This window comes from Taeniopygia guttata, chromosome 5 (genome assembly GCF_048771995.1).
Source record: "Taeniopygia guttata chromosome 5, bTaeGut7.mat, whole genome shotgun sequence".
In the NCBI taxonomy this organism is placed as follows: Eukaryota; Metazoa; Chordata; class Aves; order Passeriformes; family Estrildidae; genus Taeniopygia; species Taeniopygia guttata.
In genome coordinates this window covers 59013773-59033366 of record NC_133030.1, presented here as the reverse complement: position 1 = coordinate 59033366, position 19594 = coordinate 59013773, and the positions used below count along the sequence as shown (strand labels likewise).

General features: G+C 45.5%; 1 protein-coding gene across 1 annotated transcript in view; it reads left to right on the top strand.

Annotated features, from left to right (window-relative positions):
- The window catches only part of PRKCH (protein kinase C eta), a 112218-nt gene that overhangs the window by 54753 nt on the left and 37871 nt on the right, over window positions 1–19594 (top strand). Inside the window, exon 10 of the mRNA XM_002200361.7 lies at window positions 12481–12635. Within this exon, the coding sequence (XP_002200397.3) occupies window positions 12481–12635 (155 nt within the window). The remainder of the gene's footprint in view (window positions 1–12480; window positions 12636–19594) is intronic.

The window sequence follows — 19594 nt, the reverse complement described above, 5'->3', positions numbered from 1 at the left end:
AAAAAGGGAAGCATTTTTTACCAAAAAAATGCAGATTTCAAATTAAGGTGGTTCATGACATTTTTTGCCCATGGTCTGCACTCAGTGACACCCACTTCAGTTCAGAATAACTAGGTTTAAATTGCTTATGCAAGCACAATTAAACCCCTTTGCTATAGCAGAGAGATTACTGGAACACCAGGATATTCACTGGTCCCAGTCCTTCCAGGAAGGCTGAGCCAGGCTGATACAAACTTGGGGTTTCTGTTTCTTGTTTGTATGGCATGGGGATATCCCCTCCATTAACAAGACCTTGGCAGAAAAAGATATATATATATATAAACCGTTATAGATATAAAAAGAGTAACCACTTATTGAAAATGTCATCCTGCAGCCATATTTAAAAATTTATGGATTTTGGGCATGGTAGCACAAATACCCAGTTTGCAATTAGATGGAAACCACATGACATGTATCACAGTTACAGCCCAGACTCTTAAAATGTGGTATTAATGGTTCATGTTATAAAGAACAAAATACAGCTCCAGACTGCCATGGAGATCCTGAGTACATAATGACTTACATGGTCTGCCTTTGGGAATATTTCAAGAACTAGCCATTTTGAGCCTCTTACCATTTGTCAAGGCCAATCAAAGCCTGATCCTATAAGATCAGTCCAGGTGGGACTGACTGGCGCAGCTGGAAGGCAGACAGGGCTTATGGTAGGTGCCAGGTTCAGTTGGAGGCAGCAATGCAGCCCCATGGAATGTGAGCTAAATTATGGACCAGGCTGCTTCAGGAACTTGGAAGAGTCATTATCCATTCTGCCAGGCACCATCCATGCCTGGCACTGGTGAGGCTGCACCTGACAGAGGGGTGTCTAATTACAGCCTCCCCATCCAGTTCAAGAGGAAATCATGGAAACTCAAAAAGAAGGCTCTTGGAAGCGCCTGAGATGTTGCTGCAGTTTGAGGACAGAGCACTCATAGGATCTGAGAATTTGGCTGAATCCAAAGCCACTTGAATTCTGTTTCTTTTAGAATATCCCACCCGAACCAGCAAACACTTTCCCTGGCTTAAGCAGGCTGAGGGTGACTTTAACAACCTGGGACGTTTCTGTGCTGCACGGTGTGATGTCCTGTGGTGCCAGGAATGCAGCATTATTTCAGGGATGCCCCATCCTTGGAAGTGTCCAAGGCCAGGCTGAATGAAGCTCTGAGTAACCTGATCTAGTGAAAGGTGTCCCTGTACAGGAGAGGAAGGTTGTAATTAGATAATCTTTAACATCCCTTCCAACCCAAACCATTCTGTGATTCCATGATTAGCTGAGCAGGCACAAGTACCTGAAAGAGCAGTGCATTACCCGAGTTCATCTATACTGCTGCTTCTTCTTCTTGCCTATTTTAGAGCTGGCTGAGGTTTTTCTGAGCTTACATTAGCCACTGATGTTTTTTAGAAAGGTTTTCTGTTCTCTTGTGCAGCCTCTGTGCTCAGTGTGAGCCTGCCTTAGTCTCAGCTGCTGCTTAAGTGATGCCTTCCAGCAAGGGCAGCTTTATTTTCCCAGGGTGGGCTGAGGCTGCCTGACCTCCAGGCAGCCTCCTCCCTCCATCAGGGCTGAATCCTGCAGCCACTAGGTGGTAGGAGCTGCAAGGGCTGTCTCTGCCTGCTGTGGGTCGCAGTTTTCAGACCGTAAAGATGAAATATCAGCAGCTCAGCGGGCTGGCAGAGGCTGGATGTGGCCATCTGTGTGCTCAGCACTGGGCTGGGCAGTTTTGGACTTGCACCTCTGGATTCCTTTTCTATGAAAGGCAAGGAAAGAGTCCAGATGCTCCATTGCAGGGAGGCAGTTTTAATCCTGCTTCAGCTGCATCTGTGGGAGGTCTTCTTTCCTCACCACCTCTCTGTTTCTTTAAATTTTGAATTTTTTTTTAAATTTAAGGCCTTGCCTTGGGAGCTTTCCACCTTGCCTAAGCCATTTACCTCTGCTTTTTGTAGGGCCTTAGAATAATTCTTTAGTGCCAGAGAGGATTATGCTTCTGCTCCAGTAATCTGTGAGTTGTTGACAGGTGCTGGGACCTGTGGATAATAGTGGTTCCTGCATTAGGGGTGACAAGTACCAAAACATTTGTTTCCTTTTACCTGACACTGGTGCCATTCAACACCTCAACAATACTGTCCTAGGAGGGGTGGTAGAGGCTAAATGTATAAATAGCTAAGTCAGTAATATAATCCTGGGGAATGTGAATGCTGGAATGTTTTAATTAAAATCAGTTTGCAGTAAGTAGGTGCTGTCTTCTTTGGGGTTTAGGAGCTATCCTTCCTGCACAGGTGGTTTGCTTTTAAATCCTTTTGTCTCCACTCATATGCATGAGAATGAAGAGTGGTGGGGGAGATCAGCTTCCCATGCCAATACAGTTGAATAGCTTCTGGGTTTTACTTTTATTGCCCTTATCCCTTTTCTCCTGACCAAAGGGTCCTTCCAGGGGACTGTCCCCCAGGCGATGCTGTTCCCAGCACTGTCCGGGTCAGCCAGCCTGATCGTTGTATGGATTTATCTGGCTCTGCTGACAGTTGCTGAGGCTCAGAGCCTGCCCCTGTTGTTCCAAAAATAGTGAGACACGAGAACTTGGCAGCGGGATGTGATTTTCTATAACGAGCGTCCTTCCAGATAATGACGAGCAGGGTGCTATTTAAGCCAGGCAGGACTGGCCTGGGACTCCAGGACAGTATAATCATGGAACTGGTCCCGTTTTACGAGGGCAGCCTGCTCTTTGGCACGCAGCTTTTTGTCCCCATTTCTGGCTGAGGGCTCATGTCGTGCTCTCAGCGTGGAAGGGGAAGGCTTCTCTCCATCTCCACTGCCTCTTGGGGCACTCAGGCAGTTCTGCCAGGGTCAGTGTGGTCATCTTGTCATGGAGCCCTGTTCTTTAGAGAAATGAGCCTGTGTTTCACCTCCTAGAATTGCTAGAGCTGACCTGGAGCCTTCAGCAGGTGCATCATTTTTAAGTGAGGGCCCGTGAGCCAAAGTGGTGGGACTGAGAGGTGGCAGCTCACCCACCCCTTGCCCCCAGGTGCCACAGACCTCAGTTGTGGTCTCCCCAGGGGATCTCCAGCATCACCCTGGTTGTCCACCAGCCACTCCAGTGTCACCAAATGGGAGAGCACACGGCAGAGCCTGGTGTGGTGGAGGTGAGGGAGGCTGGAGAGGCAGTGACAGCCTTCCCAGCGCTCTGGGAGATGAACAAGTGCCCAGACACAGCCTTTGGAGTGTGCTGGTGGGCGTCCAGGAAGCTGTGAGGCCTCTTTGATGTTCTCTTTGAAAGGCACTGGGAGGGAGCCCTTTGGGAGCAGAGAGGATGGCTTTGATCCACTCCCAGGCTCTGAACCCTCAGCAGTCCCTCTGTGGCACGTTGAGGAGGCGCAACTCCTTGCGTGCATTTGTGTGACAGCTAAATGCATGTCTTGGATACCGTTCTGCAGGCATTGACACTTTTTCTCTTATTCTTGAGAGTTGATACCTGTGTTAGCCCCAAGCCACTCTGCTGGAAGGCTCTGCAAGTCAGGCTGGAAGGAGCTTGAGTTGTTCTTTAGCTGGGGTGGCAGGCTGGTTTTTGGGGGGCTCTTGGACTGGGAGGTACAGGGGAATTTCCTCTTCCCCTTCACTGACCAGTGTACATCCTGCAGGTGTGTGCACCATGTGCCCTCGTGTTGGCTTTGTGCCCACAGCAGGGACAGCCAGTTTCTGCTTTCCTTTGGCTCCTGTCTAGCACAGAATAAAGGCAGGCTGGTCGAAAGTGCATCTTCCTGTGGTTTGACAGTGTCCACATCCAGCAAAAACCCCTGATGTGTTTGCTGGTTCCAGTTGTCAGTAAACCTGACGTGCGAGGCGTCCCCGTCCTGCTCAGAAAATCTTTGCTTTTTCTGACATCTGCAGTGACACCTTGCAGTGGGCACTTCATTGCAGGAACATTTGAGGCCAGGGTTTTTTTTGCAGGCAGGAGGTGAAACAAGATCAGACTGACATTTCTGACTCTAATCTGTGAACTTTGCTGGACGTCCATGAGGCGATGCGAGCTGAGGTGAAAACCTGAGCTGGAGGGTTGGAAGGGGCAGCTGCCATCGTCCTGTCGCAGCTCCCCAGTGTAACTTTCTGACCCCAGATGGTTGAGGGACTTTGGATATTTGCATTTTCATGAAGCTGATATAAATGCCTGTCTCCATCTGCAGTGGCTTAGGGGTGAGACTATAGCTTGGACAAATCATCAAGCTCACTACAAGGGTAGCCAAGTGTGTTGCCTATGGTTAGCCACAGTATGTGAAACTAATATTTTTTGTCTTTAAAATCAAGGAAGTTGCAGCATAAAAAGAGATCAAAATGGAAGCAGCTCTCAAGCAGCCCTGAGCAAGCAGATGTCAGTCAGTACTGAGGAGGAAGGGGAAGAAAAAAACAAAGGCAATCTAAGCTCAGAGAAGAGGTAACTAACTGAGGTGTAAGCCAGTGATGCTTTAGGCTTCAGTCTCTTTGAATCCATATTGCTTTCCAGGTGATGTTTAAGGTGAGAAAATGATTCACAAATTCTCACAGCAAGCTGTTTCCAAGTGCCTTTTGGGTGTTTTGGCACTCTTAATTTTTGTGAAGACCTTTAGCTGAGTCTGTAAAGGTTTGTAGCCTTCCCTAGCCCTGCCCGAGCCAGCAAATATTTCAGAGCTCAGTACTTTGTAAAATGGGAAGAGCTGTTGCAGGTTGGTCACTCTGAACTGAAAAGACAAATTTCAGAGTCCTTTTTAAACTGAGGGCTGTAAAAAAAGCATGGTATTTACAGGGCTATTCTCTTCTGAGACACCAAGATGCCAGCAGACAGCTGAGGGGTGCAGATGACCTATAAATCTTTGATTAACAGGTAATGTCTATAGTGTCATACACTCTAGTTCCTTATTTCTCAATTTATTCCCCTCTAAGTTCAGTCAGCCCTTTGAATTTTTGTAATCTTTCAGGTGGGAAGGAGTATTTACATAGTTTTCTTTACCATTTTAAAAGGTCTGGGAGGGAAGATTTTGTGTTGCTTCTTCTTTCTATTTGTTTTGTATCCTTTTAATATTTCATTTTAGTTATGCTCAAATGTCTTTTTTTTTTTTTTTAATTGGGATTTAAAAAACAGACTTTTTTTGTACATAATTGGTTGGCTTATCTGAGTTTTGGTTTTTTTTCCTAATTTGGGTCTGGTCTTGTTTCAAGTGGAACAGATACAGGTGAACAGGATAATCATCCTTTTGCACATATGGTGTGTAAAAGTTTCTAGTGAAAAGATAAGCTAATAGTGCTGTGAATTAGGCTGTCTTGCAAGGGAGGGGATGAGGAGGAAGGATGTGTGTATGGTTCACTTGAATACCCCAGAAGATGCATTGTTCCAGACAAATGACTGAATTTGCCTATTATGAAAACTCTTCAGCATATGAGCTTGAAATATCAACCAAATGGTTAAGAAAATAGGGGCAGGAATTTGGAGGATGCAGATAGATTTGGGCTTGTTTGGTTTTTTTGTTTTTTTTTTTTCTTCTGGGGCAAATGGGAATCCACGACTCCCCTCAGCCTATCCTGGTTGGTGGTTGTCATCGTTAGTTGCTCTGGAATGAGCTCAGTGTTGATGCTGCACTGTGCACCCGAGTGCCAGGGCCACCTTCACCCCGAGGGACCCTGCAGGGTTTATTTATGCAAGTGGCAAGAGCCACTTCATGATTCTCTGGGCCATGTGTTTGTGCCTCGCTGCACTGGCCTCACAGGGAGCCTCGTGGTGCCCACTGTCAGCAAGGTCAGAGAGCAGAGATGGTGAGGTGATAACCAGTGATAACTGCCTCATTTAGGTTGGTGACTCTTTAATAAAGGACCTGAAAATGAGCCTGGTGTGGGGAAGTGACCCGAGATTGTCAGAAATGTGTTCACCAGCTGTCCAGCCCGGAGGAGATACCACATGTACCTCATGCCCATTCTGAGCTGGCTTAATTGCCACTGCACCTCCTTCTAGCTTAATAAACCACCCAAAACCAGCAGAAGGAAGAAACCTCCCCCTTCTCAGCCTTTGCATCACTCAGTGAGCCCTCATCTGGGTAGCCCCAGGGCTGTGTGTGCCATCTGTGGCAGAAGAGGTTCCTGGGGCTGGCAGGCACTTCTGCAGCCACTGGAGCAGGGAGGAAGAGCAGCTCAGCAGAGCAGATGGCTGTAAAACCTACTGCCTCTCTGCCTGGGAGTCCTGGGCCACGTGCATGGGGTTCCATCTGAGCCAGCATGGGGCAGAGGTGTTCCTTGAGGTAGTTGCTGTGATTTGAAATGAAAGTACCAGATCCTCACCTGGCATCTGTCACTGCCTTGCTCTGTTGCAGTCGAGTGAGAGTGGCTTCGTCTGGAAGTTTGGGGCTGAGCTCATAAGGTCTGGTCTTGTGCTCACACACATGTTTGTGCATGTTGTTGTTGCTTCATGGTGAGGCTGTTCACAGGATACCTGTGATCCTCCCTGGGTTTGAAGCCATGTGCAACCCCCCTGGATAGCCTGTTCTCCCTAACCCTTGGAGCTGGGAGCAGCAGGGAGCTCGTGGGGTGCAGGGATGCCGTGGTCCAAGGGCTGGGTGTAGAGAGGAGACATTTCCAATAGGAATTCATAGAACCTGTGTATTCTGTGAAGGGCTGGGTATGGAATCATAGATTAATGGAATATGCTGAGTTGGAAGGGACCCATCAGCAGCATTAGGTCCAGCTCCTGGCCCTGCTCAGCAGAGTCCCCAAGAGTCCTACCCTGTGCCTGAGAGCATTGTCCAAACACCCCTTGAGCTCTGCCAGCTTTGGTGCTGTGACCACTGCCCTGGGGAGCCTGTTCCAGTGCCAGCCACCCTCTGGGGGGAGAACCTTTTCCTGATATCCAACCTAAACCTCCCCTGACACAACTTCAGGCCATTCCCTCGGGTTCTGTCACTGGGCACCACAGAAATCAGTGCCTCCCCCTCTGCCTCCCTCATGAGGATGTTGAAGAACACAGTGAGGGAGGGGAAGCACTTCCATCAGGAATTCATAGAGTCTGTGGGTGCTGTGGAGGGATGGGTATGGAGGGGAGGCATTTCCAACAGGAATTCATAGGTTCTGTGGAGACCTGGGTATGGAGGATGGGCATTTCCTCACACAGCAGCATCTAGGAGTGGGGCATGACTGTGTTAGTCATAAAAAAATAAATATTCAATTAAAAGCCTGATTCTTATTCCTCCTCCAGATCCTGTGCTTTGCAGTGCCTTGACCCAGATACAGATGGCCACTTGCACTGCTGGGGAGTTGGACATGTGGCTTTCTGGAGCCCAGTACTGAGAAATCATGGTTTATTTGCTCGCTCTCAGCAAGACCTTGGGCAGATTTGCTTTGTGTAGGGGTTGTGGACCACGAAGGGAGAACATTGGGAACACTGAGCGAGCCTGCCAGCTCTTGTAATTATCTTGTAATAATTTGCTCGCAAGCTCCCTAAGCCGTGCTCCTCTTTTTGGAAACAATAACGTTTCTCTGGGAAGCAGTGACACAGCTGTCTCTGTTTGGGGATGATTTGGAAAACCTCCTTTGTGCTCTGCAAAGCATAAATTACCAAAACAGGGAAAAATGACTGTTTTTTTTGGGGAAGCCCTTTGGCTTCAGTGAACTCAGACTGAGCCCAAAACTGATTTTCTAAGGACTTGTGTGCATGAATTATTTCCAAAAAGATAAAATGCAAACTAAGTGGAATTGCTGAGCCAGGCTGACTTTTTTGGGGGGGAAAATTGGACCCTTGTGATTTGTGATAGGCTCCCAGGAGGCCTTTGGTCTTGTGTGGGTTGTAAATGGACATCAGCTATGACATTTAAGTAGAAGAAGGTAGAAGTTTGCCATCACACTGTCCCTTTTGGGCACATGGAGAAAAAATATGCTCTTTAAATAAAATCTGGATTTTTTTTTCCTTCCCCTGTGATGACAAGAAAGGTATGAGGATCCAAAACAGCTTGTAGAACTGGTGAGGACAAAGGGCTAAAGTGATGCTTGAGATGGATTTTAGTGTTTGCAAGGGGCAGTAACCAGTGTGTGGATTGTCCTTTTGGTGGCTCTTGCAGTCAGAGACTTTCTTCAAGCCCCACAAAACCCCTTAAGACAATGAACAAATATAATGGGTATATGTAGCTGCTGTCAGCCACTGCTGTGCTTCCAACAGCCCCTGCCCTGCTAATAGGTGAACAAATAGGGATAGAAAACGTAAATGAAAAGAAATAAATTTTTAGAAAAGACAAGAAAAAAAAAAGACAGCTCTCTTGTGTGAAAATTGACAGGATTAATCTGTACATGTAGGTTGAAATAAACCTGCTTGATCCCATGGATTTTGTTTCCTCCAAGTGTTTTTTTTTTTAACTCACAGTAACAATTGCTCTGAGAGTTTATTCATCTTGGTCCCAGTCCAGGAGTGGTGCAATGTGATTTCCTCCTGTGGCTGCCACTTGCTGCGAAGCCTTTCGTGTCACTGTTTCCTGTTGACTCAAATTCTCCTTTCTTACCACGTCAAAAAGAGATCCCACATCAGGCAGACTTCTGGGCAAAGCACAATAGAAAAATAGACATGTGAGGAGTCCAGCATTGGGATCTGTCAAAAAACAATCCAGCTTTCAACTCCTCCTAATTCCCACTGATGGTCCCCAAGAAAGGAGGGGACACATAACTGACTCTTAGGTCAAATTTGCAAGTGTCTGAACTATCTGGTTTTAAGATCTACTTTTCATGGGCTCTTCTTAAGTTATTTACTCAGTCTTACTCTTCTGGCTGCAAATTTCCTTATTTTTTCCTTCTTTTTTCCTTATTTTTCTTTTTTTTTCTTCTTTTTTCTTCTTTTTTCTTCTTTTTTCTTCTTTTTTCTTCTTTTTTCTTCTTTTTTCTTCTTTTTTCTTCTTTTTTCTTCTTTTTTCTTCTTTTTTCTTCTTTTTTCTTCTTTTTTCTTCTTTTTTCTTTTTTTCTTCTTTTTTCTTCTTTTTTCTTCTTTTTTCTTCTTTTTTCTTCTTTTTTCTTCTTTTTTCTTCATTTTTCTTCTTTTCTTTTTTTCTTCTTTTTTTCTTTTTTTCTTCTTTTTTTTCTATTCATCTCACTCCTTCCCTCCCTCCCTCCCTCTTCTTCCTTCTTCCCCCTGCTCTTCCCTTCCTCTCTCTTCTCACCTCTTCTCCCCCTTCCCTCCAGCTCCCTCCTTCTTTCCCCCTCTTTTCTTTTACTTTTCCCCTCTTTTCTTCCACTTTTCCCCTCTTTTCTTCCCCTTCTCTTTTTTTTTTTTTTTTAATAGGATACTACTGATTATTTTATTTCTTAATGATTCCTGTGAGAGTGGTTGGTCTTTGCAGTTTTGCAAGCTGATGGTCTTCCTTAAGAATAAAAATGGAAGGCCTTGCCTGGCTTCTAGATGATTTTCCCCAAAGGATGATCATTAGTGCTGATTTTCCAAATGCTTGTTGCCAGGCATGCAGCTGACCACAAATGCTGCATTATAAACCAGTTGTAATACCAATGCAGTAAACCAGTTGTAATACCCACCCTTCTCTTTTCTTCAGCAGCCCTATGGGATTTCTAAGTGTTAGGAAACTGGGAAGACAATAAGCTGGACCTCCTTAAAATAATTTGAAAAAAAAAATTAAAGATGCAGTAGCCTAAAGTTCTGTATCTATGCTTGACCAGTGAAATGAGTCCATGGGTGGGTGTGACCATACAACATGTGCAGTTATACTTGCTCAGGTTTGCAGTTAGTCTGAAGCAAAAGCCATTTTTAGAAAAAAGCTGCTATTTCCATGGCAGCAGAATTTTAAAATCAGCTCTTTTGGTGCTTACCTGAATATTTGAGAAAGAAGTAGTGTCTTTCTGTAAGCATCATGATAAAAATGAGTACAGCCAGAAGTCTGAGGAGGCTGTGGAGTTTTGCCTGTTCTGGAGAAGCTGGACATACATGTTTTAAGATAGGAAATGTTAATTTTGTTTCCCTGAAGGTCACCTTTAAGGAAAGAGTAGAAAATCCATGTGTGTTCACCTAAGTGCATGCATGTTTATACAGGCATATGTACCACTTACATAAATACACACACCATCCCTCAACAGGCTGCTGGTAAATTAAATTGCTTCCTGTTGGGGTTCTGGCAAGAGGGATTTCTTTTTAAGAATGGGCTTGAGGAGGTGCCTGGACAAGCTGGGCTAGATAAACATGTGTCATATGGAGAGATCAGCAAGGAAGGAGGTGGGAAAGAATAACAAGGAGATGTAAAAGCTGGCCTGACTGGAGAGGCAGAGGTGATACCTGTGCTGCAGCCAGAGGAGCAGGCAGGCACAGCACAGCCAGACTTTAACCATCTGCAGTGAGGATGTGGCATTAGAAGGCTGATGTGGGCTGAAGAGCCAAGGCTGGTGATGGGTTTGCACAGTTCATGCTGCTCTGGCTCAACTGCTGCCTAGACAGACCAGCTCAGGTGGCTTTCAGTGCCCTCTCATAAGGACAGAGTGAAACAATGAGGTTGTGTTGTCTATATGGACTGGAGATAGAATTCAACACGTGGCCTTGGTGCTGCAGTAGTGTTGTGGGAGTGCTGGGAGCAGTGGTGAGGCTGCACCTCAAATTCTTCATTCAGTTTGGGACCCTCAGTGCAAGAAGGACATTGAGGTGCTGGAGTGTGTCCAGGGAAAGACAGCGGAGTTGGGGAAGGGTCTGGAGCACAAGTCTGATGAGGAGCAGCTGAGGGAGCTGGAGGGGCTCAGCCTGGAGAAAAGGAGGCTCAGGAGGGACCTTCTGGCTCTCTGCAACTCCCTGACAGCAGGGTGGAGCCAGGTGGGGGTCAGGCTCTGCTCTCAGGGAACAAGGGACAGGACCAGAGGAAATGGTCTGAAGTTGCACCAGGGGAAATTTAGATTGGATATCAGGAACAATTTCTTCACTGAAAGAGTGGTCAAGCTGCCTGGAACAGTCTGCCCAGGGCAGTGTTGGAGTTACCATCACTGAAGGTATTTAAAAGATGTGAATATGTGTGGCACTTGGGGACATGGTTTAGTGGTGGGCTTGGCAGAGTTGGGTTAGTGGTTGATGGTCTCTAAAGGTCTTTTCCAACCCAGATGATTCTATGATTTTGTGATCTTTACCTTCTGAAACCAGCCCAGGAGGAGCTGTTGGGCAGAGCCCAGGTTGGCTGTGTGAAGAAGGCTGTCCTCACGTGTTACAAGCCATTTGCTTTTCTGCTTGTGTCCAATGAGAAATGAGAGAATTTCTGGTTTTTCTTCTGCCATGTGAATCTCAAGATGTTAATACCAGTAGTCATTTCAAGCTGGCTGGCTGCCAGAAAGTGGAGCATGACAATGCTTATCCTCTTAAACTTAGAGAGGGTTTAAAAGTAGCTTGTAGATAATTAGCATCAGACTTGGGAAGAGGCTTGTGGGAAAGAAGGGGAAATATTACCATTAAAAGCCTGGCTGATCTCAGTTGAATTCTATGCCTGTTTTCCAGTCTGCTTGTTCCTGATATTCAGAGAAAAACTGAAACAACAAATACTGAAAGTCCTGAAACAATTGCTGAGAGGAATTTTTGAACTGGACAGCAACAATTCCAGGGTTTATTTTTGTGCCAGATCTCTCTGTGTCCTTCCTCTCACAATAAAGTGAACACAGGCAAAACTCTTACTCACTGTGGAGTGCACAGATTAAGCAAGTGCCTCCCTACTTGTAGGCTTTTGCAAAAGCCAGAACAAAACCAAAAAAGAAACCTCAGAGACCAACAACTGTGGTTAATGAACTGAAATTTATCAAACAGGTTCCTTTTCTGCTCAGCAGAAACTTTATTTATGCTTCATGCTTATCAGTTCCTCTATTCCCCAGAGGTGTCTGCGACTTAGTCAGAGGAAAGCTGGAACCCGAGGGCCCAAAAAGCTGCTGCCATGCAAGTGTATGGCAGGAAATCCCATGCTGGAAAACAGCCCACATTCTCCAGAAATAATGTTGGGATATCCTCGAGACAATGTTGTGCTGTTGTGGTGAAGCTGCAGTCTGGTTACGTACATTGTGTTATCTAGCAGCTTTCCCCCGAGATCTGAGGTGTTTACTAGGGAGTGAGTGATTTTTTGCAGATTTCTCTTGTGCCACTCAGCTCAGAGAGTACTGAAGAAGGGGTATCATTCCCTACTGGTTGAGGCTAAGGATAATTCGGAGAAACCCAATAGGAGCTGATTACTGATGAGCAGACAGTTACTAACATGCCCAATGCTCATGTGAACAAGAATTCATTTCACCACTGGGGTCAAAACTTTTGGGAGGAGTGCAGGGCAAGGAGGTACTAACAGATCTTCCTGGTATTGATTTGATTTTTCCTGAAAAATCAGCCTTTCCCCTCATTCACTCTCACACTTAATCTGTTTTTGTTTGGGAGAAAGTAGTTTTACTAAGACTTTTCCAAGCCTGAGATTAATGCTGTTGGTGTTTGTTGTGTTTGCCTGTGTTAGGATCGCCTGTTCTTCGTGATGGAATTTGTCAACGGCGGGGACTTGATGTTCCACATCCAGAAGTCGCGGCGCTTCGATGAAGATCGGGCCCGGTTCTACGCTGCAGAAATTATTTCAGCCCTCATGTTTCTCCACAGCAGAGGCATCATTTACCGGTGAGCTCTGCATTCGTGGCTTCCCTTTGTCTGAACCCCATGGCTGAGATGAGAGCTGGAGTTTTCTGCTTGAATAAAGAAGTGTCACTTTGCTGCCCATCAGGAACAAGGTGTCAGCTGGGCTCACGGTACCTCCATGTTCCCTGTGCACAATGGTCAAGGTGCACCACTTCCAGGCAGGGAGGGAAATTTCTGGGCAAGCATCACATGAAACCTTCCCAGATTTTCTGCAGGGTGAATGTAAGGATCTGCTGCTTTGGTCACAGTCTGCCATCTTATTTCAAGGCTAATACATGCTGGTCACACCAAAGCCTCTGCTTCCCTGCACTAGCTACTGTGTTTAAACCCTATCTATTTCACATACCTATGCAGTGCCACTCATCTCAGCCAGTAAAGGTGTTTTCACTCCTACCATGGTTCTACAGCACGAGTTTTCCCTTCCTGTCCATGTCTGGCATCTTTGTGTTTGCAGCAGGATTGGAGCATTGTTGCCTCCATGCGTCAGTCTCCACTCGAGGTCTCAAGGCTGTTCTCAGGAAGCTATTTCCCATACATAGCTCTCCTTTGTTATTTGTCATTTTTCTGTACTCGGGGCAGTTTGGTTATATTTTTTCCTTTCTGTGCTGCTGAAGTGCTCCCCTGTCAGCTCAAGCATAAAGGCATAGAGCAGCCAGCATGGATCAGAGCCAGGCTGCAGTGCAGAGCCCTCCCTGGGCCAGCATCACCATTTGACCAGAATCCTTCCTCATGCCCCAGAGGTGGAGCAAGGCCTCTTCTGGGATGGAGTAGGAAGCTGAAGCAGGGGGGTGTCAGCACTGAGACAGTCTGGTTCTACAGAAAGGTTTCTTTCTGCCATACTTCACACAACACCTCTGAAATCCTTCTGCCCAGAGCGCTGGGGAGGAGGAACAGGCTGTTGTTTCCTTTGGAATGCTGTTACCTGGAATCCAGCAGCAAAGCACATATTTTTTGAGTATGGTCTGCTGTAGCCCTGCTCAGTCCCACTTGGGGCATGCCAGCACTGCAAAGTATAATGTCAAGTCTCTCTTTTTTGCTGCTTGGTTACAATTGTACTGCTGGGATCCAGAGCTGGGTGCAGGATGGGACCAGTTCCAATCCCAGACCAGCTCTGTTATGCCATTTCTGTGGGTTAGGCCAAATGTCAGCTGATTTGGGACTTTACATAGTTTAACCCAGTCAGTAGGACATCCTCCCATGACAGATAAACTCGGGTTTGAACTCACAAAAACCAGAATAGCTGAGGGCTAAAGTGGTCAAAGGGCTGGGGGCTGTGCAAGGGGCACTTTCCTGTCCGATGGGGAGAGGATAGGATCAGCCAAGTAAAAGCAGCTTCTCTATCTCTTTCTAGCTTGAGCTCCAGTAAGAAACAGATGGTCAGGTGAGGACAGAGAATATTAAAATATTTTTAAGTATGAACTCATGTGACATATATGGCACAGTGGAACAGAGAAGGAGTGTAATTTTAATATTCTCCATGTCCCAAGGGTCTGAAGATGGCTAGTGATATATACCCTATGTATCAAGCTCCTAAATCACTGTGATTGTCTGTATAGAATAACAAATCTCCTTACTCTACAGCTGGATTTCAGTCTAATTCTTCCCTTGTGAATAATGCCAGCCGCTGAGGAGACCCTGCCAGATAATTACGCAAATGACATTATCCTTAAAATAGTGACATCCAGTAGTTATTGTCAGTCATTCAGCAGCGAAACTGGGTCTGTGCATAATGTAAAGCCTTGTGCTTATAGCTTGTCCTGGCTGTCCCAGCCTGCTGCCTGTCACAGGGCAGGAATAACTGATCCCTCTGGGTTTTGGCACTCTTCAAGTGCTGCTGTAATTCATGATAGAAACTGGAGGAATAATTGGAAAGCTCCTTGAACAACTGCACAGTCTTTGATCTTGTTGAGAAACTGGTTAAGCTGTGGAGTCAGGTAGCTTCAGCTTCATGGGGCAGATCTGCAGGGGGGTGGGTGACTTGGTTTCTTATAATTAGATGGGGTTCTGGAAGATGTAAGAGGAGAGAGCTGCTGGCTGGGGCTGTACTGAGCTGAGGTTGCTTCTGTCATGTCACAAGCACCAGGCTCTGGGAGGGAGTGTGCAGGATGGGAGGGGGTATTCAGAATGGAATCACTGCACTTGTGTAAGAGTTTGGATCAGATTTTATGATAAGAATGTGAGTGCTTGCTTAGAGGGCAGGGGGCAGAGCCACCAGAAATAGCCTGACCAGAAAGGGTTTTACCACAAGCTCTTCAAGGTGTCTTCTTTCTGGGTTTCCAGGGTGAGTAGAGGAAGAGAGTTGCTGGCCTAGAATTCTCTGTGTAATTTGTTTTTCTTCTGGGCTTAACTTAATAATACTGTATTTTCCTTTGCCCCCTTCAAGACTGAGCTGTTCAGGAAAGAATCTGCATTTACCAGTGCAATGAGTGTTCTGCTAAGTCAAGTTGCATTTGCCACAAGTGCTGCCAAAACCTGGGTTTTCTCTTCTTTAAAATGCTAGAAAAGTTTGAGAGACAGCACTGAAAGTTCATCAAGAAGTAGCTGAAATTTGTCATTGTGGCCTGGCAGGACGGTGCTGGTGGCTGCTAAAATCAGGTGTTCATTGATTCCTTTTTCAGCCACACACAAGCAATTTTAAATAGCTGTAGAGCAATATTTTTGTGATTGCTACTGTAATTGTGTTTTGTGGCATATGGCAGATGATGCATTTTGGCTAAATGTGATTTTTAATTTTAGAACTGGGCTTACAGCTGGATTAGTTCTCTTATGGGTTGGTTTTCACGATTCAACTGAAATTCTCAGTGAGTTTGTTCCTTATTTTGAGGAAACACCTTTTTGTTCTCTTTAAAAGAAAGCTTTCAGTTTCAAAGACCTTTACTTTTCTCTCTTCATTTGCAGCACTACAAAGGAGAGATGGCTTTCTGGCCTTATCAAGGAGAGGTCTGTGTCTTGCTGTGAGCTGAGGTTTAGCTGTCAACTTAGCAGCACCTATTTATAGTTGCTTCCTGTAAAAAAAAAAAAAAAAAAATCAGTGAGTACAGTGGGTTTCCTTGGGCCATCATACAGGGGAATGCATCCAAACATTAAAACAATCTTTTTACATCACAGTGTATTGTGCACCCCTAACCACAGAGGAGTAGGGCAAGGATATATTTGGGATCAGCTCATGCTGGATGCTGCCAGGAAAATGTTAGGTAATAATCATGCTTATTGTAAATAAAATCTTTGCTCACAGGGCAATATTTGTGCACTGCTGCTTTCTCCAAGATTATTTCTAAAGGAAATTACTGTGCTGGGCTCTGTTGCAGATAGGTAGGTTGGTTTGTCATTTTTTCTAATGGCTGGATGTGCTATTTTTCTTGGGGCAGCTCTTGCCGACTTTCACTTTCCAGTTCAGCAGTTCCCAGGGTAGGGGAAGCATATTTTGGCTTCTGTACATGCCAGAAACAAAACAAAGCAGCATATCTGAGCAGAATTAGGTTGCACAGTGCCTTAGTACGAGGGAGCTGGTCCACTCACAGTCTGCTAAAAGGCAAAGCAATAGTGGATGACTGTTAGGGTTTATTTTAAAAGCAGGATATTTCCTTCTGGGTAGCACTGCTGTAAAAATGGCTGGTCTGCCTTGCTGCCCTCGAATTCAGACCTTGGCATAGGCTGAGGTACAGCTTTGGGAGTGGGTGGATCTACATGCCAAGGTCACCTACTTGAGTATTGAGGGCAAATGCAAGTATTTCCTTACATTTGGTTGTTGTGGGGTTGGATTTTATTTTTTTTTTTGGAGGAGGGGACTTCGAGGTTTACAGTAAAATACAGTAAGACTTTTCCAAAGGCAACATAAAGCAGTCAGCCCAGCCTAGGGATACAGTCTTAATTTTTATGACAAACCTTTCTCTCTCTCTGCCAGTATGTCTCACTAGGAGGATGCCTGGGCTGAGAAGGTCTCTTTTTCTCTGAAAAGAGACCCTCCACTACCTGCAGAGGTGATGCAGCATGCAGGACACAGTCAGCTGTGCACCCTATACTTGAGTGGTGGTTTTGGCAGCCTGAGGTGTAGAGTTGGACAACTCCATGCCCCAGCTCAGTGCTTGGCACAGCACAGGGGCAGATCCATCCTTAAGGCTACAGTTGATGTAGCATGGAGGTAATGCAGCTGGCCAGGAGCCAGGGAGCTAAAACACTGCTGAGAGGGACTGGTTATTGGCTGGCTGAAGAACATTTTTTTTCATCCTGAGGGCTCTGCTGGTCAGCTCATTTCACTGCCTTTGTGTCTCTGTTGGTGTTTCTAATGCAGCTGACCCCTCTGGAGAGGCTGGCACCCTGTCACACCTCTGCATGTGGGATGCTGTGCAAAGGATCCCTCTGCTCTGGTGTGTTGGTCCTGTGACTCAATGGTCTTTAATAGAGTGGGTGGTCCTTTTGGGAGGCAGAAGATAATTATGCAATATCCAGATGAGGACATGGTCTGGCCTTGGGGCTGAACTCCAGCTCTTGGGGAAAATAAGATAAGCATATTATAACAGGCAGTGTTTCCTCCTCTGTGTGTTACCTGAGAGCATCTCCTTACTGTGTGGGGGACTTTTTATGACAAGGAAAAACTTTCTCCTCTGGGATCTGGAAAGATTGCTGGATATTGGCCAGGCCTCTGAATTCATCACCTTTCCTTGGTGGAGGAGACCCATCAGATCTGCAGCTATGTGTCTCACTGTTGGCTTTTACAGGGAAAAGGCTTTTTGCAACAGGTTAATTCCCTGCTAATTCAAACAATGAGCCTGTGACACTTGAAGGAAGCTTTACATAAGCCTTTTATGGAGACCAGTTTTGCTGGAAAGACTGCTGTTAACTGAAACAACACTAAAGTTTCTTTCAGCAAAATCAATTAAAAATTACATGCTGAAAACAGAAGCTGAATGCCTTTCCTAATTACATACAGCCACTGTTAACAGAGCAACTTTTATTAGTGTGATGTTTGCTTTTTCCGTGGCTCAAGACAGTGTAGACATGGGATTCCTCATGTTCACTCTTTGCTTTGTCTTTTGGTTGTTGGTTTTTTGTTTGGTGGGGTGTTTTTGTTTTTGGTTTTTTAGGTTTTTTTTTTGCCACCAGTGATTTTGTTTATTCTCATCTCATGCCCTTTTTCACATCTGGAGCCAGCTCTTGTTTTCCCTGAAGTCAAGGGGCTTTCCCCAGGGAGGTAAATGAGCAGTTGAACTGGATCTGTGGCTGATAGGAGCAGTGCTCTGCAAGGCAAACTGGCTGGCTGGGGGGGGCTATTCAGGGATTCCTGGTGGTTTGCTTAGGTGCTGTGCATAGCTTTGTTTTCCTGGTAAATAAAGATAAGCCTTTGGTTTAATGAGGTGTTTTTAAACTTTTCTGAAAGAGAAAGATAGCAGCCTTCTAATATCTAAGAGGGGTCTACAAGCAGGCTAGAGAGAGACTTTTTGCAAGGGTATGCAGTGATAAGACAAGGGGGAATAGCCTTAAGCTGAAGAAGGGTAGATTGAGGTTAGATAATAAAAAGAAATTCTTTACTGTGAGGGTGCTGAGGCCTTGGCACAGGTTGCCTAGAGAAGCTGTGGATACCTCATCCCTGGAAATGTTCAAGGGCAGGTTGGACAGAGAAGGTGTTCCTTCCCATGGCAGTGGGGGTTGGTTTGAGATGATCTTTAAGGTGCCTTCCAACCCAAACTGTTGTATTGCTCAGTGAAAGTTTTTCCTTGAATGTGCTACAGTTGATGTCCCTCTAGGTAACCATTGCTGATTTGATGTATTTTATGCCTCTCCTCCCCGTGGATTTGGCTGTGTGAGCAGAGTTGTTTGCATCTGAGGAAAGGGTGGGAACAGCTCAACCAGTGCCAAAATGGGTGTGAGTCTCCATCACCTCAGCTGTGGGATCTGCTCCCTGTCACTTCAAGAACTCTGGGAGAGCTCCGAGGCTCGGTGCTGTGTGGGATTGGGGCTTAAAGACCAGAGTGGATATAAATATAAGCAGAGTAAAATGAAGGATGTTCTGTGTTCTGAGAGCAGCAGAAGGGATGAAATATAAGCTGATTATCTGGTGAATGAGTGAAGCAAATCAGCTAAAAGCTGCCAACTGGCACAGAATACCTCACCAGCAGTGCCATCCCTGCAATGACTGCTTAGTGTAGAAGAGGAATTTTCATGCTGGAGTCTCTGGAGATGCTTCATTCAGCTTTAGAAAACATAAAAGGATGTGTCTGAGGGTCAGGAGTGTAGTGATGTCTGTGGCTATTTTATCTGACAGTCAACAGCTCGTGTAGACTGATTTGTGCTTCTAGACAGTGCATCTTCCGCAGAGTTTTCCACTCTGATGTGGTTGTTGCATGCTTGTGAGATGGGCTCTTTTACAGCCTCTGGCATGCAGTGCTTAAAGGGTTGTTTCCCTGCACTTGATCAAATGGAAAGTGCAGAGAGGAAAAAAAACCCTAGCCTCTCACGTTTCCGTGTCATGTTTAATCAGTCAGAGTGCAGGACAGTTTAGTCCTGATTTACAGTTGTGCTTACGAAGAGCTGTCCTGTTTTGAGATCCACATATCAGATCTCTGTGCCCCATTGACTCCACTGTATATCGTCTGTGAACTTTGGTGGAACTTTCCACATGACTAAGGACTACTGAATAGCCCACAGAAGTTGTTGGCTCTGCTGGTGTCTACTTTTCCTTTATGGTTATTTAAAGGGACTTATTTAAAATCTGCAAACCCTGCACATAATGAGTTTGTATAAATCAGTAAAAAACCCAGCTCAAAGGGGCCTCAAGAGTTTGTGTAGTTCATCCACCTGCCCCAAGGCTGGAGAACCTTTGCTGAATGCCAGTCTCATACTTTCACCTTTTTTTTTTTTTTTTTTTGGTGTTACTGCTACATTTGCATATTAAAATATGTGAACTCTTACAGGCACAGACTCATTTAGGGAATGCTTGCAAT